Raw genomic sequence first — 23,530 nt, 5'->3', positions numbered from 1 at the left:
CGGTACGGATGTCTACGAACCAACGCTTTTAATCTGTTGCGCAGATAAAATCAGAATGAGACAGGGACGTTTTTCAAGGTGTTGTGGCAGCAATGTTTACAAATCCGATTCGCATACGTGTTGCAATGGCACTATAAAAGTAAAAACGGGGAGACGTTCAAATTGCAACTAATGGGTTCATGTATGGTATCTTTTATATAAAAAAAATATTCTCACAGAAACTCAATTTACAAATGTCGTTGTGTTGTGGTATTGAAATAAAAGAAAGTGAGATATTATTATTTTTTATTATAATTATTATTATATTACAATAGATAAATGCGAGCATGAGAAGTAATAGGGTTGAGCATAAATATGGAAAAGTAAAAGACTTGTTGTTAAAACTGGAGAAGAAAAGGACAAGATATTCTAGTAAAACATATATGATATGCAGAAGTTCAAGTGTAATGTGAACAGACATCTTGCTACTCATCTCCCTTATGTCCCCGATAGTAGCCCCCTGCTTCAAAGTGGCACTGTGTCTTATTTGGGGTGAAAATTGATTAAAAAAAATTATATATAACTTAAAATATTGCAGCATTAAGAATTGATTATATAATGTTATAAATTGAATTAAAAACATTCTTAATGCTGCAATATTTTAAATTATAAATTTATTATAATTTTACTAGAATATCTTGTCCTTTTCTTTTCCAGTTTTAACAACTAGTCCTTTACTTTTCTATGTTTAACCTTAACCATATTACTTTTCAAGCTCGATTTTTCTATTATAATCCATGATTTTTCCAGGGTTCCAATAAATTCACTTGTTCTTGTTTAATTTCAGTCTTATTTTTTCCCCATAAACACATAGGTAATAACAATGGGCGGCACTCGCCTGCTTTTAATAAAATCCCCCGATTATCTCTCTTTCATGCTTTCATTAGTGAATTAGTAGCAACAGTAGTCGCTGAAGCGACATGGTTGCTATGGAAACCAGTCATTGAAAACGTTGCTCACCTCCTTACATATTTTTACGATTTTGAACACCAGAAAATTCATCATAACTTTTGTTTTATAGTACGAAAATTGAAATTTATTTCACAATATAGCTGAGAAGGTGATCTATAAACTGTAATAACTGTTTGAAATTTGGTCGCAAAATGAGTGAACGGTGAAGCTTTAAAGCAGTTCTAAATGACTAAAACTGCCACTTAACCATATATTCAAACACTACTGTTTTTGAATGATATTATTATTATTATTATTATTATTATTATTATTATTATTATTATTATTATTATTATTATTATTATTAAACATCAATGAATATTGAATGTCCTTGTTAGTTCTTATATTTTCAATGCTTGTAATTTTATTATTCAATAAACTGAGTGACAATTCAATTCAATGCTGTTCTCTGATTGTATTGATAAGCTACAAGAGTAAATTGAATATTATCATTGATATCGATATTCGCTTTTGAATCGGATATTTTAAAAACAATATTTACGAGTGGCGTTCACTCTGTTACGTGGATAAACGAAGAAGGAACGCTTGTCAATGTGATGTGGAACCAATGTCTACAAATCCGATTCGTATACGTGTTGCAATAGTCAAACAAAAGGAAACATATATCTATGTCCAGCTAAAATTTCAAAAATTCCGAACACCCTCTTAAAAAATGGGTATATTTTAAATGAGCGTAACATCGGAAAAAACAATATCTAAAAATGAAAAAAAAAAAAAAAAAAAAAAAGAATAACGCCGTTCCTTGGGGTCAAATGGCCATTTGTATGATTAAATCTAATCAAGAATTAATCACGACTTTCAATATTTTTTATGCATTAATTCAGCCCAGGAAATGAGTCAGCATTTTTTTTTCACATCGAAAGGAGCGTATTTCGGATATAGTTAATCGTTTATTGATTATTTATCATTTCTCTACACAGAAATGAAAAGTGGAGAAAGTTTAAGTTAGTGCTCTGGAGGCCGCCTTAATTTTATTTGTCCCTTTCAATAATGTCCTGGAAATCTCCCAAGTTTTATTTTTTAACTTCTAACTTAACAAAGAAGAATTTTATTTTTTTTTAAAGAAGAACTATTTAGTATTTAATATTTTCTATTTAGTTTTTTTTATAAACCCGAGTATAAAATCAGAAAATCAAATAAACTTAACATTGTTTTTTGGCAAGATTTGATTAGTCTCAACATTGAATGCTATTCAAATTAAATGATATATTTTTAATTTTTTTCACCTCAGAAAAAGTGTATTGCCTCTTGAACGTAATGAACAACTATTTGGGATCATAAGGATTGTGAGGAGTTGAGCATCGAGATGTCTGTTCACATTACATTCTTATTGTTTTGAGCTGTAAATTGAAATTGATCACTGACATATATACTTGATATCGAAACGGACATTAAAAAAAAATAACGCAACAGATTTGTGTAGAACTTCCGAACAAATACATTTTCTGTAAGTGTATTTTGAAAAATCTATCCAGCCAATACTCAACTAATTTCGAATGTAATTATATTTTCATCCTCGCACTAACCTTATCTCATCACTGGTAAATGCAATACCTTGAATCTTAATAAAAATCAAAACACAATTCTGGAAAAGTGTGACAATAAAACATAACAGCAATATGACTGAACATTTGAACTGCTCATTTACCTTTCTTCATACAGTATTATCTCTAGGATTTCAATAACACATGAAGTGCCTTCAATAAGTTTCCAGACTTTTTTGTATAAGCATTTAAAATTATCGTAGACTCTTGATAATTCAGTATGTTATTGCTATAGCTCTTATGAGATGACTGACTAATTTTTATGATTTCTGATGCAAATCAACAGGAAATGGAATACACCTTACTAAAGCTTGATTGTCACAGCTGGTGAATTTCAAAAATGCAATTTAGATATTAGGACACTTTAGAAGAAAGATATGCAATAAAATTCTATTTTACACTTGGAAAAATGCAACAGAAACGTATGGAATGCTTCAGATTGCTATTGGACCATCTTGCATGAATCTAGTATCCGCTTTTGAGTTGCATAAAAGATTCAAGGAAGGCAGGGAAAATATTTTTTCTAAAGAATAAAAACGAATAAAATTTATTTTTACAATTATTTTTATACATTTATCTAGCAAATAAACATAAAATCATACATGAAAATTCACTTGGATGAATTTAAATTTGTTTTTGCAAGACCATTAAGAAAGTAGCAGAAGTCGAACAAGAAGTGGGTGTTTTTTCCGTATTAGAAGAGAACGTCCCCCATGTGCTGGTAAGGGGTTGCCAATTAATAGGAGATGCAAGTGACAACATTAGAGGTGGAAAACTTCTTCCTATAATAAAAGTAAAGAAAATATAACGACATATTGATTACGTTTTTTATTGCTTGTAATCTCCTGTAATCATAAAATTAAATTCAATTAAAAGCATTTTGGATATTTTAAGCAGGATAGTTTATAGAGTAAATGTGGTATTGTGGTGATTTCTGAAGTGAAAATGATGGACAAATTGTGAAAAAATTAAAAAGAAATGAGTCAAAATGAGTCAAATTTAAAAGAGGATAGACAGGATGACTGCAAAGGTAATGGCTGGAAATCCTTTACGACTGTGGCAGTTGTTATTCCAATTATATTTGACGAAGAAAACCACGAGTAAAATGTATCCCATTCCCACATGTAGCATTGACTCTCCAAGCCTAACGTAATTTGTTTTTATTAGTTTTTATGGTAAGCAAAGTAAATATTCTAGAGTTCACTTGCTGATTTTATATCACAGAACTTAAAAAGCTTTTCGCACCTATTTGATAAATGACCATATGGTGCCTATTATAGACTTCACACTTTAATATCAAAAGATTTAAAATGGTTGCAATTTTTTTGACACTGCTTTGACCTTGGGCTTGTCTGATCACAACATTCTCTGAAATATTTCATGTTTCCTTATATTTTGTTTGGTTTCAGCACAAGTGAAAATATAGATGAAAATCTCACAAGTTAACCTTGGATAAAATATATAAAAGCAAACAGTAATAAGTTTGTTAACTTACAAAAAAGTTTCATTTCCATTTAAAATATCCCAAAACATATGAGATTCTACGTTTTAGGCTATTATGTGTGAGCACACTGAAACGTTTTTTTTTTTTAGGATTTAGAATGGGGTTCCATTGTGCATATAAATATAATGTAAAATGATCCCATTTTCGGTACATTCTAACTGTTTAAGCAGTTAAGTAATTTTTAACAAAGTTGGTTACTTGTCCTTAAGACATTTTCTGATAAACAAGGTGTGATTATTTTAGGTTATATTTATAAAAGAAAACTTTATGTTTATGTTTGGTGTTTTATTGTATTTTACCACTAAACTTTTCAAGTTGTTTACATATAATCGCCTAAAAATGGAAAATCGTGTTTTTCATTTTTAGATGTATTAAAATAAAGTTGGATTTAAAAAATAATACACGTGTTTTTTTTTTCTACACAATTTTATGTTTATTGGCTAGATAAATGTATAAATGTTCTTGTGAAAATAAACTTTATTCATTTTTATTCTATAAGAAAAATATTTTCCCGCTACGCCTCAGAAAGATTTATCAAAAAAATTTTGTTTTAGAAGCAAAACATCGACTTCAGCTCCGTTGTTCGATTTCAAAACTCATAAACGTGTTTTTTCGTATGTAATTTTATGTTTATTCGTGAGATAAAAATGTACAAATAAGTTTTTCTTTTTCTGTAAAAATTTGGTTTTATGAAAGAATGAAATTTGGTGTGCAGGCGTATTTCTTGTCGAACCAAAATGACGGATTGAAAGCTTGTGTGCTGGCGCCCCCAAAGGAATAACCATCTGGCGTGCTAGCGTGCTGACGTGCTTAAAAAGAATTACAGATTATTTTACGTTAAATTTATATTCGAAACTGATCTTCCACTAAAATAATGGAATGGGGATTTAGCTGAGAGTGCTAATTAACAAATTTATTATTATTATTATTATTATTATTATTATTATTATTATTATTATTATTATTATTATTATTATTATTATTATTATTATTATACAATAATTTAAAAATTTACAATAAAAAAACACAAAAAATCTCAAATTAAATATCTTTAAATTAAAAACAAAATCGGAATGAAAATCGGGAATCGTATCGAAATCGGAAATTTAGAACGGAATCGGTAGTTGGATTGGAATTGGGAAAAATTTTGGTATCGTCCCATTACTAATATATATATATATATATATATATATATATATATATATATATATATATATATATATATATATATATATATATATATATACTCGCAAAAGTACCCGTCGTTGACTGGGTTCAAAAACAGCCCACAGAAAATGGACTCTGATTTATGAAAGTATGGTAGGTTATGAAAAGGAAGGGTTGTAAATTTATTTTGAATTTGGGGGTATCAAAACCAAAGCAAAATATAATGAAAGTAAAAATAAAATAGATAAACCCCATAATTTATTATACCATACCTGTTCACACTGAAACACTTATCCCAATATCTGTGAATCTATATTAAAAAAATTTGTTAAACTTTGTGACATATTTCCATTCTATGGAGGTCAGGTGCGAACGAACACCCCATAATTTTATTATATCATATTTCTTCAAACTGAAACATAATTATCAAAGTATACTTACGCAGATAGATATGAAAAGTCTTTATTAAAGTTTGTGCCTATTTCCATTCTATGGAGGCCAGAATTTTATCATCCCATCCCTATTTAAGTTAAAACATACGTATCAAAGTATTATTATGTACATCTATATCAAAAACACTTGTAAACGTTTTTTTTTAATTTTTAAATTTTTTATTTCCATACTTTGTGGACCAGGCGCAAGCGCAGATCCCACAATTTTAATGAACCACCGTTCTGCCAGATCAAACATACCCATTCCTGTGTCTCGATACATCTTCTATCATTATATGTAGTCAGTTTTTTGAAAATAGTAAACAATATAGGAGCCTATTTGTGACCACACACACACACACACACACACACACACACACACACACACACACACACACACACACACACACACACACATACACACACACATTCAATTTTATATAATAATTATAATAATAATAATAATAATAATATATATATATATATACATAGTGAATAAATGACAAAAAACAATATTCCAAAACTCATGATGTTGACCATCTTATAATTTATTCGTTTCATTCAGATGACATTTACAATTCTTGACACTATCTGTTTCGCAGCGCAAAATCATATATATATATATATATATATATATATATATATATATATATATATATATATATATATATTATAATATAAAGCTGAACGTCTGTGTGTGTGTGTGTGTGTGTGCCTTGTCACGAATAGGCTCCTATATGGTTTACTATTTTAAAAAATTGATTACATATAATGATAGAAGATATATGGAGGGTCAAGAATGGGTATGTTTGATCTGGCAGAACGGTGGTTCATAAAAATTGTGGGGTCTGCGTTCGCGCCTGGCCCCCAAAGTATGGACATAAAAAATGGGAAAAAAAAAGTTTACAAGTGTTTTTGATATAGATGTACATAAGACTACTTTGATAAGTATGTTTCAACTTAAATAGGGATGGTATAATGAAATTGTGGGGTCTGCGTTCGGGCCTGTACTCCATGGAAATAAGGCAGAAACTTTAACAAAGACTTTTCATATCTATCTGCGTAAGTATACTTTGATAATCATGTTTCAGTTTGAAGAAATATGGTATAATAAAATTATTGTAGGGAAAAATATTCTCATGCCAGGTTGTCTTGACAAACCCTGTTCAGAGAAACCTTAGACACTCGACGTTAGTGTCTAGTAGGCATTCAAGTTCTCTCCATGAGGCATTCAACTGTGTGTGTGTGTGTCTGTGTAAATTAATTTAGAGAGAATGCCAACAGGGCGCTCGATTATTAAAAAAGAAAAATAAGAACATAATATTCATTTATATATGTATTGCTGAAGGTCAGGACAACATCAGTATCGTCGGTTTCAAATCCAATAAATAGGGGACCTATAGTTGGTCTCCGTTATCGGAATCTCTTCAGCATCTGTTTATGCCCATAGCCTCTGAAAATGGCGGCACAAGCGCTGTATGACTTTTCTATTCTCAACTTTATTTTTATTTTTGTTATATTTTCTACATTCAGGATTTTAACCTGAAATATACAAGTAAAAAAGAAGTTATTTTTTGAAGAGACAGCCATCAGCAGATGCTGAAGTAAATTTAGTGTAGTAGGCTATATCTCCCCTTTGTTTGGATTTGAACCCAACGGTACGGATATTGTCTTGATCTTCAGTTGCACACAGATAAACACACATGTATTTTAAATGGCCATATCTGTCTGTGAGCGGAACGGTCTCTACCAAAGAACCCTGTCAATTTTTGGCCTACAGACTTGAAACTTGATATGTAGGGGATTCGGACCCGTGAACAAATTAGTCTTTTAGCCGGTAAAACAGCTAAAAGTTCAAAATGAGAAAAATTTGGCTGGCGTAAGTCGACTAAATCTATGTCTTCCATGCATGCGCAAATATACATTATATATATGTATATATATATATATATATATATATATATATATATATATATATATATATATATATATGTTTTATTTTTTTATTACCGTTTTATCTGTTTGGTTACATATGTTTCGGATGTTGGACCGTGTTTACGGTCTAACAGCCTCGTCAGACCTTACAGAAATGGTTGGTTAGTATTAAAAAGAATAGTTTTTAGGAGGAATACAGAAAAAAAAGAGGGGGGTTTTGGGGTAGGAGATAATAGAGGGGAAAGGTGGGTAATGACAATATTTCAGTTTTGAAGCTTAAAGTATATTAGGTTGTATTGTGTGTGTGGGGGTAGCAGATTCAGGTAAGCTTGGGTGGAGATATGTGGATATAGGGAGGGGAGGGGGAGAGAGGATGGTAAAGAGAAAAGAAAAAAGAGGGGGGCAATGAGAGGATATATATATATATATATATATATATATATAATTATTTTTTTACTATAATAATTAAGTACTTACAGACACTAGTGTTTCATCCTTTCGGGATTCTTCAGTGCAGGGTTTCACGATTACTACCAGTCGAACGATTCGAACCCCGCGACACGAGACATCTCTGGCTCGATTAGCGGAGGCCGTATCCATTCGGCTACCATTAACCGTTTGAAATAGCGTTGAATTTTAAACATATATATGTTGAATTTTAAACATATATATATATATATATATATATATATATATATATGATAGAAAATGAAATGACTAAAACGTTGGTATGAGCTCTTTTTTTCTAACTAAGCTATTAATCTGTTTATGACAATCTGTATACGTAACTAATTATTCATATTTAATGTCCAATAGCCTACAAATAGTAAGCATACATACAGACAAACAAAGAAACTGTAGACAGATAGTTTAGATAAATCTTTCTACTTATGGTCAAGATGTCGATTAGAATGTTATTGGTATTTAGTTTCATTAACTGATGTTGCACATCTTGTTCTCTCCCTTAAAAGTTCAGAAAAAAAGTTTATATGCTGAGCGATGACAATTAAAATAAAGAGTTTATGCAAACATAGACACAGTAATTCCACATAAATCTTTACAATTGAAGATTCTTATTTAACTGCCTCGCTTTCTTGACTGGCCATTTAAATTCGTGATTGATTTCGACGAAAGATGTTCTCAACGAAAATGCTGAAACTTGCGCTGTTTTACTGTGTGCTATTGTCCACAGGCGACGCCTTTTTGTCTAAAGAAAGTAAGTGATGATTTTTTTATCAGCATAAAGATCGATAAATTTCTTTGTATGATTAAGAATTTGTTATGTTGTTAGTCTACCGGAAAACACCGGAAAGTTCTATAATGGTCGATTATGTTAAGTTAAAATATTTACATTTAATAGTTCTCAGGGGTGTTAACTTGATGTTAACTTGATAGATGGATTTAAGCTAACGACAATTAAAGATACCTGACAAAAATACCGGCAAGGATCTTTCGGCTACATGTAGTGATGACGTAATGAAAAAGAAAGAGTTTCAAACGTAGAGTTAAGGTACGAGAGTGATTAGTTCGATACGCAATATGTTAGTGGACGGACGGGGTTTTTGGAAGTCAGAAGAGGGCGACTTAAAAAATGTATTCAACTCTGAAAAAGAACTCAGCAAAGAATAAATGATTATATCAAAATATAATTCACACCTGAGCGTTTTCACTTTCGGAGAAAAGCACCTTTAATTTCAGGACGCATGGAAGTAAGATTGGAAGTATGTGTTTTTGCTGGTGCTCCAAAAACAATGATATCCGTCTCTTGTTTACACCCTGTCGATAAACTGTTAATATATGTGCATACACATCAACACACAAGTGATAATATAAGACAATCACAGATTACAACACGGTTAAGACGTGCACAAATGCTATGTGTACTGTCATAAATATACACTAGACGAATCACATGTCAGAACGCTTAACACTCATAATTTAATAGAGACTCGGTAAATATACACTGACAATCTTGTTACACGCACCAACTTGCTACATTACATTCAATCTTATTTTTGTTTTCTTGGGTTTATTATTAAAAGTATCATCACCAGTTCAAAAACATATACTCACATGTAACTAATTGCAGCAAATTTGTCGTTGGGCGAAAACCCTGTGACTAAACATTAAAAATACTATATTGGTTCATATAGTATTAATTATTAAAACTTAAAGTAGCAATTAATTTCCACATAGTCTGGCAGGATAATACGAGAAGATATCTGTTGTCTGTATAGCAGTCTACCCTTTCTGCGAAACCAGAGAATCCAAGGGAAAGACAGAGTCGATGCAGCTTGGCTCTAAAATCTTAAGACAAAGTCGTCTTAAGATTTTCTGTCGGGGTTTACTTAATTAGAATTTTCCCTGGTTTCACAATCTCGCAAGGCAGCGTAGGTTTTGAATCAGAGCTGCTTTCTGATAGGTGAACTACCATCCTAAGTTGACAAGCTCCACTTGCTGGTTTTAAGGCGCCAGTGGACCGCCTTTGCTCTTTCTTCCAGTTAGTAGTAAAAGTTTCGCCGGGTTTGTAACTAAGCCACACGATAAGGCCAGGAACTGGACCTGGTTGTCAGAGGTTATTTGAAAAGTACACCATGAGGGCCATTCTTTTTAGGAGCTTATCCTCAGTAGTGACAACCTTTGAAACACTACCGCCATAGAAAGTGCGTGAATCTCGATGCAATCACCGTCCCAAAGATAAATTTTCGCTGCTACCTCCGGAAAGGTGTCACTCAATGTCTCTTAGGTAGAATGAAGAATCGACTTTGAAAATAAGTCGATTTTGTTTTACATGCCCAAATGCCCTGGAAATCATATTTCAAATCTATAGACGAAAAGTTGACAAAGTAGTTTGGTAGAGACCGTTCCCTACTCAGACAGAGATACAGACAGACAAACTACGTTTTTTTTTCTTTTATTAGAGTCATCGCTTATCAAGACCCGAAAAAACACTTGAGGATAAGATATATATATATATATATATATATATATATATATATATATATATATATATATATATGTAGAGAGAGAGAGAGAGAGAGTGAATAAGTTTAGAAGATATAGACAGATAGAGAAAGGGAGAGAGAGAGAGAGAAAGAGGGAGAAATAAGTTAAGAAGATAAATAGTAAAGTTAAATAGACTTTATTACATTATATTGACTTGACAATGCAATAAAGTTTCTATATAACTTTATTCTTTATCTTCCTAACTTATTGTGTTTGCTCCTTTTTATTGAGTTGATCGATTTGTTTATCTAGATAGGTTTACCTTATCATTGAAAAAATTTATTAAGTTTTATTTTAGTACCTATACATACATATATATATATATATATATATATAAATAAAATTAAGATGAAAAATAAAGTTATAGTGGTAAGCTGCGTGTGTTGTGTGTGTATGTGTGTGTGTGTGGTTGAGAGAGACACAGAAAGAGAGAGAGAGAGAAAGAGAGAGAGAGAGAGAGAGAGAGAGAGAGAGAGAGAGCAAAAGGGGACGATACAGTAAGAAAAGGATAAACTGAGGCTGAAGAAAAAATCGGAAGAAAGAGAGAGTGGGGTATAGGGACAGAAAGAGAGAGAGATATATGAGCAGAATAATGAATCGACAATGAAAAAATATCGAAAGAGAAAAAGATAAAAAACAAATCTCATTAATATAGGCCAATACTAATTATATTTGATAATATAATATAATCTATCAATTCACATATAAAGTGGATTTATTTGTCGCACTGACATTGATATTAAAAATCCACTTTTCTATTTATAAATGAATGCAACTTCCTTATATACTTAATCGGGAATACCAGCGACTTTAAAAGGGATAATTTGCATATTTCTTTAAAACGAACTTTTTTTTTGGTTCACTCTTCGCTTTTTTTTTTCTGTTTTCATTTCATTATTACGCACAGTCTCTAGTTTGTAAATTTTGGGTCTACAGACATGAAACTTGATATATTGGGTATTCACACCGTGGAAAAAGCTGCTCAGAAGTCACAAATGAAAAATTCAGACTTGACAAGTGTAGTCCGGCGTAATATGTATCCTTGTACAAATTTACATTAATATTTTAACTGCGTTAATTTTTTTTCAAGTCTTGATATGCATTTGTCATTAGAGAACTAAAAGTTTTGATTTTGATTCTAGCTGATGACCCCCTGAAGGTTATGTGTCAAGTTCCTTAATATATTTATGATATTTATTCACTAACGAGACCTTTGGAAATTCCACAGGATACTCATTCATATGTAATCGAAACCAAAACTTATGGAGAATTCTTGGTAAAATTATTTTTTACAAGAAATGGAAATCCATAACAATTAAAAAACAGTCACTGGAATGTAAGCGTGACACACAAAATAAATAATTAAATAAATAAATAACACACACGCTATCGTATCATTCAATCACTACCATGTTTTAATATATGGTTAAGTGGCAGTTTTAGTTATTTAGAACTGCTTTAAAGCTTTACCGTTCACTCATTTTCCGACCAAATTTCAAACAATCATTATTGTTTATAGATCACCTTCTCAGCTATATTGTGAAAAATGTTTTTCGTTCAATTTTCATTCAGTAAAACAAAAGTTATGATGAATTTTCTGGTGTTCAAAATCGTAAAAATATGTAAGGAGGTGAGCGACGTTTTTATGACTGGTTTTCATAGCCACCACGTCGCTTCAGCGACTACTGTTGCTACCGATTCGAAAAGGGAAGTAACAAGTGAAACAGAGAGAATAAAAGCATGAAAGGGAGATAATTAGGGGATTTTATTGAAAGAAGACGAGTGCCGTACATTGTTATTACATATATGTTTATGGGGACCAAAAAATAAGACTGTAATTAAACAAAGAACAAGTAAATTTACTGGAAGCCTGGAAAAATCATGGATTACAATAGAAAATGCGAGCATGAAAAGTAACATGGTTAAGCTTAAACATGGAAAAGTAAAGGACTAGTTGTTAAAACTGGAAAAGAAAAGGACAAGATATTCTAGTAAAAAATATAATAAATGTATAACTTAAAATATTGCTGCATTAAGAATGTTTTTAATTCAATTTATAACATTATATAATCAATTCTTAATGCTGCAATATTTTAAGTTATAAATTTATTATATTTTTTACTAGACTGTCTTGTCATTTCCTTTTCTAGTTTTAACAACTAGTTCCTTTACTTTTCCATGTTTATGCTCTGATAAACTCATAGCACTTGTGCCTCCTTGGCTTACATACTCCTGACTAACCTGACAAGCAACAAAGTTCCACCTCTTCATTGTTGTGGTCCCTAGATGCCAGAAAGCCCTCTACTATAATAGGTTTTCTCTTAGGAATGCTACAGTTTGGAATTACCTCCCCTTTCCCTGCTTTGCTGACTGTACCAATCAGCAGAAGTTTAAGTATGATGTGAACACTTATCTTTTTGGAGTTTTATTCTAAATATTGCATGTTCTTGTGATTTTGTGAATGTACTTTAATAATTCTTTACTTACAGGTGATTGTGGAAAAATTAAAAAATGGCAACTATGCTGTGATGGCCGGGTTGTTGGCAAAAGGGGACGTGACACGCAATGTTGTGGCGCACAGGTCTACAATCCTTCTTTTTCAATGTGCTGCGCGGGGCAAATCAAGCAAAGGCTGGGTGATGATTCAATGTGTTGCGGCAGAAAGGTCTACAACAAAGCGGTTTCACTCTGTTGTTGGGATCAAATCCAAAGGAAACGAGACCCCTTTACAATGTGCTGTGGGAGGGAAATTTACAACTCCATTTTGTATATGTGTTGCAATTATCAGGTACGAATAAGAAATAAAAGATACTCAGATTGTAACTAAGGGTGGATGGATGACATCACAGAAACTCAATTTACGTACGTCGTGGAATGACGAGTAATCGGAGAATCAAACATACTTACTACTACTACTACTACTACTACTACTACTACTACTACTACTACTCACTAGGAGTTTTCACACAGGCCAACATCAAAGATTTTTCTTCGAGAACAACCTGTGATCTTTCCTGGAGTGACAACAAGCATCCCCAGATTTCCAGTACTCTCAATCCCTTTTGATAACATTAGCAACTGAATTTAGGTTATCGAAACAGCGGTTTATTATTATTATTACTATTATTATTATTATTATTATTATTATTATTATTATTATTATTATTATTATTATTGTAGCAATTTGCTTTGTCTCAACAATAAATATATTCTCATTAAATTACATAATTTGTTATTTTGTTCTCGATGCCAAGGTTGTCTATCGATTTCTTTACTATGAATGTTGAAATGGTAAATTACAAAGAAACAACGCTTACTACGTCCACATTGCAGATAAGCAATGTATACATGTATGGCATGTTTATAAAGAAATATTGCATAAGAACTTGTAACGTCATAACCCATATATATATAAAAGTGAGAATATGTGTGTTTGTGTGTGTGTGTGTGTGGACACTTCTCAACCTATATACGCAACAAACTTTTGATCTGCAGACTTGAAATTTGGTATATAGAGTATTCAGACATGTAGGAAACGTTTTAAACGTTTTCATCCAAAAAAAGGGCTACTAATGGGTTAAAATTGAAAAATGTGTACGTGGGGGGGTCATCGGATTTTTCTCCGTTTTTAACTGTTTCACGACTGCGTATGTGCGGTAATGAAACATGACAGCTTCCTTATATTGATTAAAAAGTTGGATTGAAAACACTTTTTAAAGATCATGTCAAGTTAGTCTAATAGTTATTATCATTGACTCACTGTCTGTAGGTTTTGGTTTTGATCTTAGCCCGAGTATTTTTTTAATACGAGAAGTGAACTGTTTAGAAAAAACATAATACTCACATGCACATGTCTCAGTTTCTTTCCTTTTTTTACTTAATTTTTTTTTAAAGGAATTTAACGTTGCGTTTAATATCTACGGTATTTCTATTTATAATGAATAAGATTTCTTCATTAATTACAATATATTATTATGTGTATTTTAAGACCGGACAACGCCGATCAGCATGCTAGTAATACATATAATAAGAAAATCAAATATATTTCTTCTTTGTCTTCTTCTTCTTCTTCTTCTTCTTCTTCTTCTTCTTCTTCTTCTTCTTCTTCTTATTATTATTATTATTATTATTATTATTATTATTATTCGCATTTTGTATCTGGCTGTTTGTATTGCGGATTGTATACTAATATACAAATAAATACAAGCTATCAGCATCTTTTTTTTTCTCAGTCTTCCAGCACTTTCCGCAAGATTCTGGCGGTTCCCAACAAGACAGTCATTTGAAGTACTCCAAGATTGCAATGGATCCCAATTTTCTCAATCCAATTGTCAAATCTTTTTGTTACACTCCTCAGAGCTCCCATGACAATAGTTACAGCTTCTACCTTCTTCAACTTCCACAACCTTTTTATCTCCCTTTCCAAATCTTTATATTTTTGCGACTTTCTCCTTTTCTTTTTCCTCCCTATCCCAATATTAGCTGGCACTGCCATGATTATTGCCTTGTGTTCCTTTTTTTCCAACAAAACTAAATCTGGTTTTCTTGCTTCAATCACATTATTACATTGGATATTCACATCTCACAATAAGTTCACGTTATTACTCTCCACCATTCCTTCTGGAAGATGCCGTACCACTTTTCATTGCATTCCAACCCACTTTTCTTGCATATATCCCAATGAACTTTTTCATAATGTTGTCATGCAGTCTCTTGTATTCCTTTTGAGCTAACTTATCACAACTTCTGAAGAGGTGTTTTATGTTCTCACCTTTCTGCCCACATTATTATTATTATTATTATTATTATTATTATTGGCTCACGTGGAGCTTTCATACAAGTCATCAAAAATCTGATTGAAAACCTGTGGTGTTCTCTGGAAGCTGAATGACAACAAGTCTCCCCAGACGTCCAGCTCTCTCCACCTCCTTCGATAGCATTTGCAAATATATTTGCATCATCGCAACATCCTCTTACCACTGATTTCTCGCTGGCAGTGCCCATTAATCTATACTGGAATTTGAGTAGCACTAAGCCTCCCCAAGGTCCCAGTTCTCTTCGCGCTTGTCCAGCGGAAGTCTGATCAGCGCTCTCTCCTCGGTCTTTCCATCCTCCTTGATCCTTCTCGGCTCTTTGGTATCTCTTTTTTTTTGGGGGGGGGACGATGATGAGACAATGGGAGGGGATACGTGATGGGGGTGTAGAACTTGTAGATATGCAGCTTTAGTGTTTTTCATTCCCTGTAACGCTTCTTCATTATATTGTATACTTGTATTATTCTCCGCATTCAAGGGGTTTCCTTAATATTTCAACAGTTTTCATTATCGTTCGGAATTGTTCCTAGTGCTCTTACTATTATCGGTATTTGATTTTCTTCATCACCCAAATCCCTTTTAACTCTCTGGCTAGCTCTGTGTATTTGCTCCGTTTCTCCTTTTCTTTTATACTCACTCTGTGGTCAGCTGGGACAGCAAAGTCTACGATTTGACAGGATTTTTCTTTCTTGTTAATTATTACGACATCTGGTCTTCTTGCTTGGATGGATTTATCCGTCTTTATGTCCATGTCCCATAGGATTTTGTGGTTCGCGTTTTCGAGTACTGTTGCGGGTTTATGCTTGTACCATTTGCCTGTATGTCCAAAATGCAGCTGTTTGCACAGTTCCCAGTGCACCACCCTCCCCACTTGATCGTGCCTGTTTTTGTATTCCTTTTGGACCAGTTTGCAGCAATCACTTACTATATGGTTTATCGTTTCGTCTCTTTGTCCACAGAGTCTGCATTTGCTGTTTTCTTGTGTTTTATCGATCTTTGCTTTGATATGGTTGGTTATCGAGTTATCTTGTGCTGCAGTTATTAGAGATTCAGTTTCTTGGTTTATATGTCCTTTTCGCATCCATGTCCAGGTGTTTTCGTTATTTTCATCTTTTGTCATTCTTATGAATCTTTCGTGGAGTTGTTTCTCTTCCCATTTTTCTTTTCTCGTTTTGTCTCTCTATTTTTTGTTTTGTCGTTTTTGCAGTTTCTCTCGTTGCCATAATTATCTTTTCAGCATTTTGCATTTTTCTAGACTTTTTTGTGTCATCCACACAGTCTTCTATGCAGACCAGTTCTCCCCTGTCGTCTTTCCTTTTCACGTAGAGTCTGTCAATATCGTCCTTATGCATGGTCATGAGTTTCCTGATCTTCTGATCGCACTCTCTCAGTTCTTCTTTTGTTCATCCTATAAACGAGCCATCTTATTATTATTATTATTATTATTATTATTATTATTATTATTATTATTATTATTATTATTATTATTATTATTTACTTATCTGAATGTTATTCACATTTTAAATATTATAAGTTATTTTGATTTCAATGCTTGTAATTTTACTATTAAATAAACTTGAAATTCTATTTCGATATTTTTGTTTCATTGTATTCATTGATTAGAACAAAAGCATTAGTAAAATAAATAGATTGTCAGTTGAATGATGGGGTTGTCAATGATCAATAAAATGAATAAAATTTAGTTTATAAACAATTATTTATTGACATTGACTTGAAAACAATTAAGTTGTAATCCCAAGGAAGCATTCCCGCTGTAACGTGTTCCACAGATGGCGCAATCTATGCTAACAAACTGATATTATTTTTAAACGCACTCGTATGGACACAAATTATGCTGAACGCTACGATCATCACTTGTCCAGAAAAAAAGATGAAAAGAAAACTTCTATAAACTCGTTTTATCCAATCATGCAATAACGTTCCAGAAGATAGCAGAAGATTTGAATATACAAGAAGGCAGTGTTTTCACTTTTTTGCCTGAGCATTTGTTAATAAGAAAACGGTGTTAAATGTGGGTTCCGCATTTGCTCGAAGTCAATCAACGCCAACAACACCTCTACGATTCAAAGCGTTGTTTTAGACTGTTTCAATGTAACAGAGATGATTTTGAGTATCAATCTGTAACAACGGATGAAACATTAATCCACCACCACTCATCAGTCAAATCGGCAGTCAACTGATTTAACAGCACCGTGTGAAACCGTCAAAAGCGCTCAAAGACCCAAGTATCAGCAAGTAAATTTAGGCCACTCTATTTGGGGAGGTGCAACGTATCTGGTTTATTTATTACAATGAGAAACGAAGAAACATCAATGACGACTATTATATCTTTATCTACTATTATATTAAAAAGGATCTTTGTATGTGTGTGAGTTCGTTCCCCATGGACTTGAAAACGGCTGGGCCGATTTTTATGAAATTTCAGACGAACGGGCTTATGTATCTGGCAGTGTTCTTAGATTTTATATCGGAATGTCTTCGATCGATAATCGAAATAATCTGATAAAAGAAGGAACAGGCGATTTGGACCAAACACCTTATACAGCCTAACAGTCTAACATCACAAGTGCATTTGAGAAGTTTTATTACCACACAAGCCGAAAGGTCAGGCATATAAAATCAACAGTAGGTTCTTTGATATGACAGGGACGCGTTCGAAATGAATGTTTTTGCTCGGATCACAATTGAAACATGATATTTGACTTTTGCATTTTAAACTTGAATTCAAGGCATTATATATAAAAAAAGAAATTTATAAAATCAACAGTAAGTTCTGTACAGTGTAATGTATACTACAATGTATTATGGACTAAGTCACTGCGGGGATGATGTGAATCTTCCTCTCAGTGCATCGCGATGGGTCCCCAACTAGAGCAGACAATCAATCGATTTTATTGGGAAAATGTCGCTTTCACCGATTTCGATGACAATAAAAATATGGGAATCTGAAACATTCATTGATCATCATTCCATCCCGAGCAACGTTAAGACTCACTGCTAGTAGTCTATATTGGTAGGTCTAACATGAGAAATCGTTAGAAAGCGGCTACAAATAAAGAAGGAAAATGCTGTTTTTTCACTAGTTGATTGCAACGATGGTAAAACATTCTATTTTCCAAATCTGGCCCAGAGCGATCACTGGCTTTTTGCAGATCTGAAAAGAACTCTTCAGGGAAAGGAGATTTGATTTCAAATGAAGAACTGGTATAGAAAACGGCGGCGTATTTTGACGTCGAAGACAAATCGTTCTACAAAATAGAACCGAATCGTTAGAAGCATTAATCATTCATTTCGAATGAATCAAATGAGTATTTTGGCATTTCACTTAGAGAAGCGTTAGAACCAGTGTATAGCCAAGACTGTGTGGATGAATAAAGTCGAATTTTGCATAACAGTTGTTTAAATCGCTACAGTTCAGTTTGCTTATCACCTCATTCCGATCTCCACCCCCCCACACACACATGCGTGTTTGTGTTTAAACAAAAGTCATGGTTTCAAAACTATAAGTTCAGATTTATCACAAGGAGACAAATAGCATCGATTTTTCATATTAAAAACACAGTCAAAATCCCCAGGATACACGTAAATACTTCAGATGAAATTTAGCTCATACATATACACAGACAGACACAGACACACACACACACACACACACACATACACACACACATATATGTGTTCAAGCACGTTTGATTGAACACGAGAGGAGTCTTCTTTTTCCGATTTTGTTATATATCTTTTTAATTTGCCGAAATTTATTTCGGCTAGCACATTGTATATTATGGCGCCCAAAAGTTGTTGTTTGGTCATATTCTTCTCAGGCGCTTTCTATCGGCACATCCGATAGAAAGGCGAATTGTAAAGATATCCAACAAAATCGGAAAAAAGCACTCTGTCCTCTTCAATCAGACTTTCTGCCAATATATATATATATATATATATATATATATATATATATATATATATATATATATATATATATATATATATATATGTATATGTATGCATGTGAGTGTGTGTGTGTGCGTGTATGTATTTAAAAATATATGTTTAAAAAGGTGTATGTATATGTGCGCGTTTATTAAATGTATTATATCTATTTATTGGATTGGCCAGCTGATTTCAAAAGAAATACTTTGTGATACATTTAAATCTTTTAAACCTCCCCAAATCTCTCAAATATTCACTCGATGCTGCTAAATCAGTGAACTGCGGATTTAAATGGTTAATTAGGAGTAACTAAATTTTATTTTGTCCTCTATGTAATTTGCTGATCAATTGAATTTGGGTCAGAACACAATTAAAATAGACATGTTTTCATTGGCCTCGAGTTATATAACCTATCTGTCTTATATAAATCTATCTATTCTCTTATTTGTTATATAAAATAATATTAGCTTTAGTGCAATTTGAAAGATTGGGACTTAATAAATAAATACCAATCTCAACAACAGAATTAACTATGCTAACATAATTATTTACCTAACATATCTTCTCTTCTTATCTTCTCTTCTTCTCTTCTCTCTCTTCTTCTATCTATTCTATCTATTCTTCTTCTTCTTCTTCTTCTATTCTATCTTCTATATAAATAAAATGAACTCATTTTTTCCCTCTGAGTTTGACCTTAATAGGATTAAAAATCGACACATTTCATGCAAATGTAATATGCACAAACTGCGGCGCATTATCTGAGGTGTGCTATAGGCCTATTACCTCTACACTTGCTGGATAATCTTACATTCCTATATTTTTTCTGGTAACAGTTCATTGCCAAAACCGGTAGGAATCAATGGAAGTTGTAAAACCTTTTCTCTCTATTTCATTCCTCCTTTTCATGCTCCCCATTTACACCGCCGCTTCATCGTTCACGAGGAACTTATACGAACGAACACCGTCTACAGGTTTTGTAGTTGCATACAAAAACTGAAATGATTCCTATTGCGGGATACACACCACGCCTAATTATACATTGCTTATTTACACTTTATTTCGCAACATTATTACACTTGGAAACACAAACGATTCTCTCCTTTTTCTTTTCTTTTTTTATTCATTAACATATAATATATCATTTCCTTTTCCTTTAGTTTCGTTTCGTTGGATATTTTCTTTTTCTGTTTACGTTTTACCGATTACAGAGTTAAACATGGTTAGCGCATTACAAAATGTAAGATGTCACATTTTCACTTACAGCGATTACGCACGTATCAATCTCGATTAGTAACAAATCGTTTCATGTGTGCTTTATAAAACTCACCGACTCTGATAGAGAAATATTACATTTAAAAATGTAAACAATGCATTTATATATGCATCTCTAATAACCTCAGTTCCGGTTTACTGCGTTTCATATTCTTTCGTTTCGTTTCTTTGACGTTCCAATTTTTCAGATTTCATTGCGATTGTAAACATCGTTACGATATAAATCAAAGCAAAATGAATTTCGGTAATTACGCTTTTCTTACTACAAAGAAGGTGTTTTCTTTTTTGTAATATTTACTTCATTATCTTAGGACTTAACTTTACTAATTTCCTTTGAATTATACCAAGAAACTATTATTTATCTCGAAATGGATTTTTGCATTGGATTTATTGACATTCAAAAATTAACTGAATTGGTAAGCTCGCCGTGCAAAAAATTTCCCATAACTTTTTTTCTCACGTGTACAAACACTTTCTTCCCTTGGGGAAATTAATTTTTGTCCTTATTCGTAAAATTCCTATTTCAGTAACCTACATTCATTAGTGTTAAAGGCGCTTAGGAATTTCTGCATAGAATGATATACCCGTACATTATAACATTACGGCAAAATCATCGTTCACCTTGCTGACACGGTTACGGGTTGTCTATTCCGAAAGCTTTCCTTAACATGGGGAGGTTTGGGGTGTCTATTCTGAGACCCGTTTACTTGGAAATGTTTCGATTTAATTATTGAGAACGGGTTATTAAAACCAGATAATCACATAACATATTCATCAGGATTTCCACTGGACGAGCGCCATATGAAAACCGAAACAAAACCAATACATTTATTCTATAATAATTTATCTATATATAATTGGACATACATTTCGTGAAAACTTGGCGTAATAAAATTTGAATTTTACTGCAACCATTTCGTAATGAAAGCAACATCGGATTTTTATAAAATATATATATATTTTTTTCATTTATTTTTTGTTTCGTAAAAATAAATATTTGGATACGTTTTTTTTTTAGAATGAAAGCAACTTCTAAAGGTCAACAACAAATAAAATTAAATGATTGTTTCTTTCTTTCATAACGGGGAAGTGGGTTTTTTTTAAATTTATTTATTGTTTTAACTGCAATTGTTCTCCACTTAATATTTTTTTTTATTTCACGTTTCGGCCATAACTTTCTTTTTTTTTTTCACGTGTGCAAACACATTTTTTTCCCTTTGCAGAAATTCAGTTTGGTCCTTAATCTTTCCATTCCTATTTCAACCACCTAAATTACTTAGTGTGACACGAGTTTAGTTTTCTTTTTTTTTCTTTTTTTTTCTTTTTTTCGAACAAATAAATCATTCGAGACGTTATTTGGAATTGAAGCAACGTTGAAAGGTCAACAACAAATTAATTTTGTGATTGTTTCTTTCCTTTTTTTAACGGGGAAGTGGGTTGTTTATTTATTTATTTTGGTTTTACCGGCGATCATTATGCAGTTTAAATTTTGGGTTATTTATTTCATGCTTCGGCCATAGTCTAACCAGGATTTGCACAGAAGGTGCGGGAAATAAAATGTCGTCTCCAATTTCGCCAATAAAGTGTAGAAGCACCGTTATTCTTCGGATTATATTCGTTGGGGGCACAATTTAAACCAATAAATAAATAAATAAATAAATGAAACGGAGCGAAATTAAAGTTTCCCTTACAACAACAAAACAAATAAGGGGATTGATTTACTAGGATTTTTATTAGAAGCTGAGCACTTATTAACATTATTTTATGTTGAATTTTTCGCATTTAGGTTACATTTGTTCGTTTGCAATCGCTGATAACCCACTTCAAAAATTGAACACAAGACGAAATTAAAAATAATGATACTTATGCAGAATTTGACCTCCACCGAGCGTTGTTTAAATGTTGAAACATTAAGTCAACATTTTACAAATTATTTTTGCATACTAAATTAATTAATGATGGGAGTATTTTTTCTATTTATTTTCTTAACATTGACAAAAAATTAATTTGTACATTCTCTTGAACAAAAAAAACAACTTTTCTCTACTTTCACCTAGCTATTTACCGTGTTCATATAAAGCATCTTTTCTTTTTATAATAAAAATTCCGTTTGCAAAAAAAAAAAAAAAACGTTTACTGCCAATTTTCTTTAAAAATAAAATTTTCCTGACAAAAAAAAAAATTAAACCTTTCCCCTAACAGTTTATGGTAAAAAAGGAATCTTTTTTTGAAGGAAAAAATGGTAGAAAATATTATAAGTAAATATACAATACAAAATGCAATTTTTCTGGGTGAATGTGTTCCATTTTAACAAACTGAGCCACAGCAACGTGTGGTCGGGTACAGCTAGTAACTAAATAAAAATGTAGCGTATCACCTATTATTGAACGAACTACTAAATATATCTGCTTATAGATTTGATTAAATCTCTTTTAGAATTGGCTTAATGTTTATACTAGCAGGTCGCCTGGCGTTACCCGGACATAATATACGCTTAAATATGATATTTAATTCATGCAGATTTCGAATGTATTATTATAGAGCAAATTCACTATTGATTATTATATTGTATCCAATATAAGTAGTGGCCGCCATGCGTTGCGCAGTCGAAAATACGCTTAAATATGGTATTTCAATTTATGTAGATATCGTATTTATTATTATAGAGCTACGTATTTATTATTATATTGTACCCAATACATAGTAGTGATTTAAAAATTACACGCACGCACACACACACATATATATTATTTACTATAATAATTTTTAAATACCCACAGATACTAGTATTTCATCCTTTCGGGAATCATCATTACAGGGTGTGACGATTAATGCCAGTCGAGAAATTCGAACCCCGGCAACAAAAGTTATGTCCGGCTCTATTAGCAAGGACCA

The 23,530-nt window shown here is 32.3% G+C and overlaps 2 protein-coding genes across 3 annotated transcripts in view; both read left to right on the top strand.

Moving 5' to 3' along the window:
* The window catches only part of LOC145292130 (uncharacterized), a 25,504-nt gene extending 8,499 nt beyond the window's left edge, over positions 1 to 17,005 (top strand). The window contains exon 2 of one of the 2 annotated variants that reach the window (XM_080138236.1): positions 13,088 to 17,005. In XM_080138236.1, coding sequence (XP_079994362.1) covers positions 13,088 to 13,425 — 338 coding nt within the window. In that variant the 3' untranslated portion in view covers positions 13,426 to 17,005. Of the gene's footprint in view, positions 279 to 13,087 lie in introns of those variants that run through there. The other variant, XM_080138235.1, reaches the window with a different exon arrangement.
* The window catches only part of LOC145292128 (uncharacterized), a 63,997-nt gene continuing 49,120 nt past the window's right edge, over positions 8,654 to 23,530 (top strand). Inside the window, exon 1 of the mRNA XM_080138234.1 lies at positions 8,654 to 8,808. Within this exon, the coding sequence (XP_079994360.1) occupies positions 8,727 to 8,808 (82 nt within the window). The 5' untranslated portion in view covers positions 8,654 to 8,726. The remainder of the gene's footprint in view (positions 8,809 to 23,530) is intronic.

This window comes from Euprymna scolopes, chromosome 13 (assembly GCF_053919585.1).
Source record: "Euprymna scolopes isolate OS-2025 chromosome 13, ASM5391958v1, whole genome shotgun sequence".
In the NCBI taxonomy this organism is placed as follows: domain Eukaryota; kingdom Metazoa; phylum Mollusca; class Cephalopoda; order Sepiida; family Sepiolidae; genus Euprymna; species Euprymna scolopes.
This window is presented reverse-complemented; position numbering and strand designations above follow the sequence as displayed.